The sequence below is a fragment of the Catharus ustulatus genome, chromosome 10 (assembly GCF_009819885.2).
Source record: "Catharus ustulatus isolate bCatUst1 chromosome 10, bCatUst1.pri.v2, whole genome shotgun sequence".
NCBI lineage: Eukaryota > Metazoa > Chordata > Aves > Passeriformes > Turdidae > Catharus > Catharus ustulatus.
The window spans coordinates 1762848-1775069 of record NC_046230.1 but is presented as its reverse complement, the minus strand read 5'-3'; the positions used below and the strand labels follow the sequence as shown (position 1 = coordinate 1775069).

The following is a 12222-nucleotide window of genomic DNA, read 5'->3' as shown; positions in this document are numbered from 1 at the left end:
TCTGTATTTTTACTCCATATAGATCATCCAATTTTATTTAGTCTGGTGTCAATACACAAAATTGCACACATAAAGGGTGCTTTTAACACATTGTGTTAACTATCTCTTACTACATCAAAAAAAAGGTTACACCTACTCTTTATGAAAAACATTAAAAAATTAAATTAAAAATTAAAAATTAAAAAACATTGAGAAAACATCATCATAAAAGTCATGGCCAGTACAGACAGTGTATTTTAAATGAATGTGTATGGAAAAATGCCTTGAGGGCAAACTGCTACCTCTTTTATAATCTGATTATACCTATGATCTATTCCTGACCGAGGTAGCTATAAAAACAAACTAACAAAACAAGTGTTAATTCAGCACACAACTGAGAGGATTTTAGAATGAGGAATTACCCTGCTGCACTGCTTTAGAAGCTCCTGTTTGGTATGTTACAGCTGTGCAGAACAGGATTCAGGACACAGGCTGAGCTGGAGCCATCACTGAGCTCTGTGCTTGTCTCACAACTCCACTGGGGAGGCCAAAGGACTCGTTCTGCTTTGCAGTGTTTCAGCCTGGCAGGCACTGGAGAGGTGCCTGGGGTACAGCTGGATGGAGCTCAGCACAAACCAGACAGGATTTATCACTCCTTAGCATTAACAGGTGCTTTAAACAACATCCAAGTCCTCAGGGAAATATCTATCCCTGCAAGGTTGAGGCAGTGGTCATCTCTCCCCACAGCCATCTTTATACTTTATATTTTCTCAAAAGTGTTTAACCATCCCATGTACCTTCTGTGATGAAATCCTGCTCTAGATAAATCAGTCATCATATGCTCCTAAGAAACTAACTGAACCTAACAGAGCAGGAAAGCTGGGATTTGAAGCAAAGGAAAAAGCAGGAATTTGGGGGCTTACAAAGAGGTAATCAGCATTTCTACCTCTTGACTACCAAGTTACAAATATGAGATCTGAGTATTTCTAGAGTAAAGCCAGGCCCAGCCAGGAGGTTTTCTGGCAGAACAACCTAAGAGGGTCAGTTCCAAAAGGAAACACAGATGCTAAAGATTTCACAGGTTCTAAATCAGTGCTCTTTGAAGGAGGAAACCAGCACCCTTTTCAGAGCCTAAAGCTTGCCTTACTCAGCTCACACCCCTAGAGGTTTACACTCCTTTGCATTCTCAGCTCTGGCATTTTCAAAGCAGTACTTCAGCAAATGCAGAATTCTCTGTCTGACTGTCAGTCTTACTGAGTGAAAATATTTACTTTTCATGACTAGGAAACTAAACACACTAGGGGAGAAAATGTAGAGTTTCCCAGTGCCCCACAATGCAAAAGCAGCAATCAAAAGTATTCCAGCTCCTAGATTACAGCTGGAGATGAGCTAGGTGTAGAGACAACAAAGGATGTCACCTCATTTTCATTCTTACCGAGAGATTTTTTTCAAACTTCTTGATTTGTCATTCTTTGAAGCTTTCAGAGGCAGAGAACTGGAATAGGCCGGGGAGAATAAGCATCAATCAGGAGAGGTTGGTGAGTAGGGGAGAAGCAGGAATTCAGGCAAACGAGGGAAAGAAATGAGAAACAAAAGAGAAAAGTAAAAATTATTTGAAAGAAAAGTCATCAAGCACATGCATAGGACAATATAAGAAAATAAATAAGGAGGAAAATTATCATGAGATTTTTGCAAAGTATACATGCAATCAAAAATGTCAATTCAATACTGGAAAAAAGTACAACTGAGACTGTTTGTCCCAATCATTTCCAAGTAAGAGCAGAATTACAAATGCAGCACATACAGCAGAAAGCTGAAAATAAATTCAGTGGTACTTAAATTAAGTGTAACTGATACCAAATGGAAGGACTGTAAATACATGAAGCTGTACAAGAAAACAATGGCAAACAGTTTAGAATGAGAACCACGGGCAGGGGGATACAAACCAGTAGCATTCATGTTCTGGTACAATGAACAATTTACTGCCTGTTAATAAATAATATTAATACAGGTATTTTTTGCTGTACTGGGATTGCACAATGAAAAAAACACCCAACTTTGCAAAACTGGAGATACAGACTTTCAGGCTATGGTGGAGGAAGAAGTGTGGAAATAACCCTGGTGATTATTTGGTGTTCTTACTGCAAGCAGCACCTTCAGCAGCCTGAGGAGATGCAGCTCTGCCATCACAGCTCTGACAGCTGATGGCAGCAGTGGCCCCAGCACAGGAGGGACTGCACTGACCATCAGGTGAGGGGACCTGCCTGCAGGAACTCCAACACAGCCACTCAAAAAATGAAAATCTGTAACAGGGAAAATCTGGATCAGCTGAAATGCTGGCCCGGGCCAGTGGTTCACGTGCGTCTGATATTAATAATCTGGTTTGTACTAGCACTTTATTACTCAGACTCCAATAAAATCATGTGATGTCTGACCCAATAGATAGTTTATTTCAAATGAAATCGATATCATTGACTTCAAACATTCCCAAAGGAATTCCTAAACTGCTGATTTTAAGATGTATAAAAGATCTGTAAATTTTTGGCACAATAAAGAAATCCCAACAAAATCTAATTTCAAAGCTTTCTTCCTCCAGCCAGGGACCTAATATGTTATAGTTCTTTGTTAAACACATTTTATATACAGCTCTGTAACCAGTCTGTTTAGTGGTTTGAAATGTTCCATGGAGTAGAGATGCTAAAAGCAGGTATTCAACTTTGCTGGGAGACCAAACCCTGACTAGAGCAGTTCTTTGTGCTGAACTCAGCAATAACATTCCAATTTACTGAGATTCTGTGCATGCCATTTACATTCCCTGCACCATCATATGGTTTCAATTTTCTTGTCATCTCTATTACATGTTATAGTAACCTCCACATTAAAATATGACTACAGCAGCAACGCTGCCAGTTTCAGTTAATCCCTGACTACGAATATGTAATGGTAAAAAAAAATAATAATCAATTTTATGCTTTCCAGTTTAATCACAGGAAATGGTTTCTTGCAAGATCATGCAAGATTTATTCAAATTTCAGCATCTTTCATTATTGTCCCTGACACTTAAGTGATGCATAACAAAAAATATGCAGGAATGGAATGCAGAGTAAAATCAAAAGAGATGGGAAATCTCCCAGGAAATCTCCCAGGAACTCATGAGTGGAAGAGCAGAAGAAAAGGGCTCAATTACTGCAAAAGAGGCTCCAGTTGCTCTGTACAGATCTGGCTGTGTAGAAGAGTGAAGGGAGAGGAGGGCTGGCTCCAGCCAGACCCCAAATGTCTCCCCCAAGAGCCACATCAGGCCAAGGGACACCATTCAACAACCCCACTTGTCCTGCACCAGCAGCCCTGGCTCTGCTCCACAGCTGAAACCAGAGGTTCTCCAACTCCTTGGGAATTTCTGATTTTTTACATGGCCTAGCAGAGACTCAGCACCTCTGCAGCAAACATTCATCTGCAGCTGCCTGGCACTGGGGTTTTAAGGGCATCTCTGAGCAGGTTGCACACAAGAGAAGAGGTCACTGCATTGTGGTTTCTCCTCCAGAGCTTCTCTCTGAGCTTGGGAATGCTCTGACACATAAGGGAATGAGCCACAGCTTTTCTGTGTACTTGGGGAGTGTTGGCTCATTCCTGTTTTTTTTCCTTCCTTTCTCTAAAAGGCTGGAGTTGTGTTCTATACTGCCCTTGAATGAAAGGATCATTTGGAAGGATGTCCATTACCCAGACCTACAGACTCAGCAGGGTCAGGGTGACCTTGCACCTGAACTGACAGCAGCTGACAGGATTGCTCTCCATTTCTTAAAATCACCAGAAGGAGAGGCTTCACAAAAGATTCATGTAATTACTCTCATCATCTGGTTCCCCTGTAGCAATTTTCTGTCACTCTAAGTGCATTTTACACAACCCACTGCAGAAATTATTTCAACCATGTAGTACAGATTTTTATCACCTTAAATTGATTTTTATTGATACCATATGTGATTAAATGACGGAGAATGAAGAACACACTGATGCAGCCAATCACTGTGTCTTTCACTCCATGGTTTCCCAATTGTTTCCAAGAAGCAGAAGTACAAGCTTCAGGCCATGTGTTTTATAGGAAGTTGTGGAGAATAGATTCAAATTTTCCACTTCTTACTATTTATGGCATATTTCCATCATTCGTTTTTGGTGCACAAGCTCTCCACAATACCTATCAACACTGTAATTCAATAATTTCTCATGCTAATTATATAAGTAAGGACTTAGTTTAGATTTTTTGGATAAATTAATTTTCAGTGTGCAGATCAATTCTGGCAAACTGACTAATTTACAGCACACTAGTTTATTTTCTTTTCCATTTACAAGCCTTACATTTTAGAAGGTCAATATCCAAATAATTCTAGATGGTTGGGAAGGGGAGGAAGCAGATTCTCATGTGAGAAAGCAGTTTTTGTGCCATTGAAGACACGAATCTGCAGCTTTTTAAGAGATCACCTGTTGACAGGTTGGCAATTCTTGCTTTTGGGCTGCCAGTGTTAAGCCCCAGCCAAGTCAGTGAGTTACACAGAAGATGGCCCAGGGCTCTGTGCTGTTAAAAGCCCTTTTTAGCAATTGTACTACAACTGTTCTTTGAATTTTTAGTGCTGAAGTTACTAATTTAATTTCTGTAATGCTCCTTCTTTTTCTGATTTGCATGGTAAAAATTGATTAACTCCAAGCGCTAACACAAACTGCTATGGTTTGCTTTTAATTTACAAAAGGATTAAAAATTATCACTATCACTCAAAAACCTTCACTTGCTGTTATTACTTTTATCTTTTAAAACAGAGTTTGTTCCATTCACGCAAGCTTAGAATTAAAACAGAAATGGATAAAAATCTCATGTTCACAACTGAAAGGCCAGAAGGCAGGCTGTGGGAATTTTAACATTGCTGTCTGTCATTCACTTATCCAACAGCCAGAGATACACCCAGATTGCCTGGGCACTTCAGCTGCTGCTTCTGGACAGGAGAGCCCAGCACGACTCCAATGACGTGGCTTGTTCCAAATTAACTCTGCTCTTACAGAAGACAAGGTGCCAGAAATAGGCACTGGGAGTTTATGGGCAGTTTGCTCTGACATCTACTCCTGTACTGTGAGTGGGATTGTAAAAAAATCCTTTCCTAGAATGTAGAGAAAGCCAATTCAGGAGCTCCACAAGGTAAAGTGACAGAAAAGCCCAGGAGATCTGGGAGCAGGTATACTCCTGTCTAGGCCAGGGGCAGGACTCAGCTGTGGGTGTCTCAGATGGAGCACAGCTGAACAACACAAGCCAAGGTGGACACAAAAAGCCTAAAAAAATCCTTCAGCTCTTTCTCTGTTATGTAACAAAACTAGGAGATTCCAAAGGATCTTATCACTCCTACCCAGTCCAGTGGAATCAGGGACTGATTGGTGTCAGGAAGATGAATCTTTCTTTATCACCCCTTCCTCCTTCCCACTTTACCCCTGGCTAAGCTCATGTCCTTACAAACCTGGGTAGTTACATTTTAAATACTTTAGAGCTGTGGAAATCTGTTTCCTCAGACTTAGCACTGGAAGATTCTGGAAATAATGAACACCTTGGTGTAAAGCAATGATACCAAGTCTGGCCTTTCTTGGAGAGACCCACAATGTGATGCCACACACAATGTGATGCCACAGAGTCCCCTGTGTGACTGCCAGTGATGGCAGTGGCTGGAGAGTCACACCTGTGACTTTGGCTTTAACAGTACACAGAACCCACAGCATGGATTATGAGGCTGAGAGCTTGTTTCAAAGCAACTGCAGCCTAGGGTTACCTTCTTTTATTGTTCAGGCTGGTGTGAGCCATCACAAACGTCTGGGTTCCAGTCACTTCCTTCACTGGCACAATACTGGCTGATGACAGGTTCCCTTCTTGCTGTTTGGGCTGTCCACACACTTTATCAACCTGTAGGAAAGGGAAGGGAAGGAAAGGAAAATGGGATGTGAGTGAAAAAACAGTATTTACAACCCCACAAAAGCATGCCTGTTCCTTGCAGTTGGTGTTCTGCATGAGACATTGGGTGAGAGAAAGGAAGGACAGAAAGGATTCTTCCTTCAAGCAGCTGCAAACAAATGCCTTGCAAAAGAAGGACCAAATTCCAAGGCAGGGCAAAGAACACCAGAAAGTGAGCAGTCATGGATTTCTCTGTGGCTACCTGGACTACAGCACAGTTGGAAAGGCTGAAATAGTGACTGATGACGTATTGGCAAATTAAACTTTCATTTAGAAACATACCCAAAGCTGAAAGGATTTTGGTGGAACGTCTGCCCCATGCATAAAGAGCAGAGTCTATCTGGAGTTTGAAGGGGCTTGTAATAAGAAGATAACCAATTCTTCCAGCCTCACAGGGATTTAGTATCAGTTCAGGAGAAAGCAAGCTTGTGTTTATCCTTTCTGCACCGTGGATCTGACACTGCTTGTGTGTCCTGACACATTTACTTGCAGTAACAGCTTTAAGTGACAACAGGAAGACAAGTCTCTTCCCTTTCTAATCCACAAATGAGTAACCTGGGATGTTTTACCTACACTTAAATCCCTGAGTAAACATGAAGAGACCACAAAGGAAATCCTCCTGAGCATGGTACCACCAATGACCTGAATCCCACAGAATCCATCATCCCACACAGCCCTGCATTTGGTGTCCCTTCTTCAAGGTCCCACAGTAACCAGCCAGGGTCAGATGGATTCTCACTGCTCTGTGCACTTCCCTGCATCTTTAGAACCCTTAGGAGCCTGCTGGGTGTTTCAGCCCACAGATGACTTCAGGCAACTCTCTCCATCCCTCTGCACCACTATGATGCAGATGTCAGCTCAAGCACAGGACAGTTTTCTCTGCCTTAGCCCATTTCCTGCAGAAAAACCACAACTCTGTGAAGCTAAGACATCCTCCTCTGAACAAACGGGCAAACAGTGTGGGAAATTGGGAGCTCTGTAGGCATGACTGTCTGCTTTAGCTGTATGAGTTCCAGCACAGTCCAGTATAATATGCTGTGAAGAAGCTAAAACTGCAGCAATAGAATGGGAGCATCCAGGATTAATCCTGACCCATCTGCAGCAGCCAGGGTGGGAGCCAGCTGCCTCACTCAACACCATGCACTGAGTCTACTGGTCTGGTCTCACCAGGGACTAGCACAGAGCTGTTTTAAAAGGCAACTTTGAGAAATTAAATAGTCTGTCAGCCCCTTCTAGAAAAAGAAAAAAACCCTCACTTATGCAAATGAAAATATAAAACAAAAAGGCCTTTTAAACCCTCCAGAGCTGGACAGAGGGTATAACACAGCTGGACCACATTCCTGCACAGGATGCTTTCTCCCCTCCACACCAGGCTTCCCAGGTCTCCTGCAGCACACAGACCCCAATTCCCAGCATTGGTCTCTGCCAAATCCATCTCAGATTACATCATGTCACTAAAGTTCATGTCTTCAAATTACATACACCTCCAATCTTGTCACTATGCATTTGAGAAAGTTTTTCCCAACTAAAATCAGAGTGGTTTCCAAAAGCAATGTGGTTCTCATATACATAAGCAATGGAGAACTCTCAAGCTTTTTGTTTTTCCTGAAAGAAGATTCAAAGATATGCAAGTCATCGTTTCTGTTGTGAATCAACAGTTAGCATCCAAGTGAGAACACCAGCTTTGTTTTGATTTGACTTTTTGATTCTATAGCAATGACTCTTTAGATTGTCCAGGTTTCCATATTTTCTACGCCAAACCCATGCTTTAGGGCTTTCTTTTAAGCAGTAGTACCAGTTTCCTACATATCAAACAAAACCACATTATTTGAAGGAAAAAATTTTCTCAGTGGAAAATTTTAACCAGTTCTGCTCCATTAAGAATAAAGTTATTTGTTCCTAAAAGGAAAAATCACACTTCTTTTGTCACACAGACTTTCAAGTGCCTTTCTTCTCAGACCAGTTGCCCGAGCCTGTCCCAGGCCAGGCAGTCCCAGCAGCCCTGGTTATCCCTGTTTGGTATATTTGTTTCAGATTTTTAATGAGTTAAACAGAAATCTGACTTTTAATTTTTTAATTTATGTGGACTAGTTTTCACATCTCTTCAACATGTATTTTTCTGCAAAACAAAACAAAAGAAAAGCCTGAATTTTGCCAGGTAATTTGAGCAGTCACAAAGCTGATAGCACAAATGAGAACACTCATGTATGAAAAACCATCTCAACTTCCCGATGGGCCATTTATGAAAAATAAGATAATGTTGTGTGAATTGAAGAGCATGAGGCACACCATAAAAAACTCAAAAAGGTGTTTTCTGGAACTGCAGCACCTGGAATCTTCTGCTCCAAGTTCCCTGTGTGCTAACAGTGAGGGACACAGAGTTTCCCTCCCATCCTAAGGGCACTGCCAGTTTAACCCAGAGCTGGTGAATCAAACCTCACCATCCTCAGCAAGAACAGTGCACCTGGAAATGGGGACTGGAATTTTAAAGCTCTTACCCTAATTTGGAAGTTCTTACCCTAATTGGAATAATCAGGAATCAAAATAAAGAATGGCTGAGCCCCTTTCTTGGATTTTAAAATTTAAATTAAGTCTGCTAATCTTAGATTACAAACAGCAAATCATCCCTCATTAATGGCAGGACCCTGAGGTCATTCTGCTTCTCTCTGCCACGATATTTAAGCATTGTTTTCTAACAGTGAACAGCTGAAAACTGGTATTCCTCATTAACTTCTAAATTACGATCATGTTTCACAATTCTAACACTTTCATTCATCCTAAAGCTTTTTTCTTATACAGCAATGATTCCTCTTAAATATCTGTTTTTCTAGCCATAGCAACATTTTTTCTGCTGTGAATTTTTCTAGGTATTGAAAAGCAGAATCATATATATACACATTTTTTGACCTCTTACTATTTTTTATTTAAAAGAATGACTATTTACAATTATTACAGAGGCTTAACCAAATAAATGGAAAAATTCTCATCCAAAATCTTTTTGAACTCTTAGAGCTTGAGTAACCTTAAACACTGAGGTCATATTTAATATATTTGATATAATCAAACATGGGAAAAATGTCGTGCCCTTCTAGATACCAAGAGAATCCTATCTCTCTAAAGCAGGAGACCTTTTCACTACTTGAGAACAGTAATTTTCTTTGATTTTTGTAATGGGAAGATCAGTGTTTTAAAATACAAGATTTTCCCAGTGATTGGGCTTTGAGTTGCTGTTATTATTAAAATGCTGACACATTTGCCTGCAGGTTTCTGTCCCTCAGTTTGTCCACAGCCCAGCTCTGTAGAACACCTCTGACAAATGACATCCCCCAGCCCCAATTCCAGCACTGCTGTGCCCCACAAGGACCACAAAGACTCTTCAAAGCAGAACTGGAGTTTGCTCCAATTCAGGTTCCAGCTGCCAAGTTAGAAGTGAAGTGAGGGAAGTGAGAAACACTGAATTATGGGGAAATCGGATTTGAGTTTTCTGACTTGCAAGCTCACAAGGAGCTCTCACTTGCTCAGTCAGAGATATCCTTGCATCACTTATCATCCACAGTAAAAGAAACCAACCAATATAATTTATGATTTTATGCTGTCCAAGCAACAACCAGAGTTTATTATGGAAACACAGAATCCTCTCCTTGGGGTGGCTGTCACCTGCTACTGGAGATGTTGTAAAACATTAATTTCCAGTGCTCAAAAGCTAATGATAAAATATGATAAAATGAAAGTCAGGGCTCATGGCTCATTGCCACTGCCTTTATCTTATTGAACAAAATCAGACAAGAGAGCAAATAACCTCTGATTTTGCCTTCTTTTAAATATTCTCTTCCTTATGGAATATGTTTCCTACCATGAGCATTTTGCTGGTAGCAGAGTTGAGCAATACATAAACAAACCAAGAGATTATTAGTTCATTTTCCTACAGGAATATGTTGGCTTTCACTTGGGAGGGAAGCATTCTCTTCTCTTCATCTTGAATCTACTGAATAGCTCAATTTAAATTAATTTCCCACAAACCTTCTGAAATCTGGCAGCTAGAAAAGTTGACCCTTACTAGATAGTAGTAAGGGTCTCCTTACTCCAAAGAGAATGGCATTATGAATTCCTCAGGGACAGAAAAACCTTCTGTCAGACTTCACACTTAGCCATAGAATTCAAATCAATCAAAAATAAGGTTCTGTGTGTTCTGTCTGTGGCAGAAGAGATCCTTTGAGGTACCAACACTGGGCACAGGGAGTGGACAAATTCTGCAGCAGTTATTCAAATGAATCAAATTCTACCCCAGATGAAAGTACAGATGATGAGAATGTGGAACAATGCTCTGTAGCACCATTAAGAGTGCTGAGATAACCTGTCCTGGGCATGCCACAAAGCTGCATCTGAATGCAAACACACAGCCTTTACTCACAGAGAGAACAGGCAAGAATTCCTGGGAAAATAAAGAAATACCTTACATAACATCAGGCATTTCAAGAATTCTACACAGTTTGTATCAAACAAACTTTTACCATAAATTACAGTTCTCTTATTTTCTGCTCTCACTAGCTTTTAAAATTGCATATTCTGGTCTGTGTATCAAACTATCCATACTGCATCTCCACAGCTACCATCTTTTAAGCACACATAAGTCAGTAACATGGTCTACTTTGTTAGGATTTTTTCAAAATATTTTTGTTCTAACTGTACATATATTTACCCAGTTGAAAAGAGTAGTGGTAATTATTTATAAAGCCAAAACAAAACAGCAGCAGCACCTGAGAGGTCAAATGATATCTCCCCTTCTCCTCCACAATCCCCCCTAGATTCAGGACTAATCTTCACTGGCCTTTGTTATTTGTGACATTTGTCTTTAGATATTGACAACCTACAAAGGTTAAGCTCAATTTTATAATTAATTACAATAAACTAGTATGAAGAGAATGTTCCACTGGGAGCCAATTCAAGTGAGCTGCTTTAAGAGCTCTCAGAAAAATTGGTTAACTTTAAAGAGAACATAACAAAATCAATTAAAAGATTTTATTCAAATTTTCCCTTAATCACTTTTCAAATGAATTACAGAATATCAAAATGGTATTGCCTGTTATTGTGTTTACTATTTATACCCATTCTTAAGGGAAAGCAATTATCCAAATATTCCTGGAATTTCTTTTATCACTGCAAGCTCAAAATGTAACAAAGAAAAACCCTTCCCAGCTTGTTCTTCAAAGGCTCAATAACCAAGTACAAAAAGCAGCAGAGAGAAATTGTACAAACACAAACACACATATATATAAAATCAGGAAATCCTTTCAGGGTGCACCCAAAGCTGGGCAGCAATCCCTGCTGATGGTCCCTGGCACAGACTGGCTCTGGGAACCTCCACTGGGGACATTGCTTGGTCTCTGTGAGCCACAGCAGCCCCTTGGCAGTGGGAGGGCCATGCTGGGCTGCTCAGGCTCAGCTGGAGCTGGCCCAGCCAGAGGGAGCTGCAGGGTGGGGCTGAAAGGCAGGAGGGATCACAGCCATGGTTCAGGGAATTCCAGAAATTCCCATCTCTCCTTAGGCAGAGGTACCTCCCTACACATCTTTAGTCAAAAGCCAGAGTGTCACCATTCTAGTCCCTACAGATGAGCCATGTTTTTCTCATATTAATTTTAGCCATGTTGAGGCATACCTGACCTGTGGCTGACACCCAAGAGTTCCCCAAGACAAGATCTCTTTCCAGCACCCTTTTCTCCAAATGCAGTTTGATCACCACACCAACACAGCCAGTCAGTCCCCTTGGTTTCAGCAGAATTCACAGGATGGCCCAGTGACACAAGGCATTAACTTGAAGGAGAGGTTTCTGTCTCCCTCTTTTGGCATTTTCTTTTGGAGTTGCCAAAGATAACTGGGTATTGACAAACAGTAAAACTCAGATCTAACAAAGACAACTAAGACCACTGGTCTGAGCCACCTGGAGTCTCATGTTCCTCTATACATACATCTTGCAATTATAATTACACCAGCATTGCAGCAAGGATGATTTTAAATAACTGGCTGAGTTGACTGACACTCATTTTTTATATTTGAACAAATAACAATTTGCAGTGAATTAGAAGAAGCCTGAGCCAGATCTGATCTGTGGATAACTCAGTCACACAGTTCTCTGAACAAGCAGTTGAGCTTCATTTTCAGGTTAACACATTTCTGTGGGTGGCCATCACCACTGAGATATTCAGGCACAGGCCCAGACACACAAAACAAACATCCCAACAGGCCTTTTGGTACAACAGCCAGCTTTC

At 40.8% G+C, this 12222-nt stretch overlaps 1 protein-coding gene across 1 annotated transcript in view; it reads right to left on the bottom strand.

The window, feature by feature from the left end:
• The window catches only part of LOC117000876 (glypican-5-like), a 335608-nt gene that overhangs the window by 212003 nt on the left and 111383 nt on the right, over positions 1–12222 (bottom strand). The window contains exons 4-5 of the mRNA XM_033068932.1: positions 5778–5908; positions 1415–1474 (exon numbers count right to left, since the gene is read on the bottom strand). Of these exons, the coding sequence (XP_032924823.1) occupies positions 1415–1474; positions 5778–5908 (191 nt within the window). The remainder of the gene's footprint in view (positions 1–1414; positions 1475–5777; positions 5909–12222) is intronic.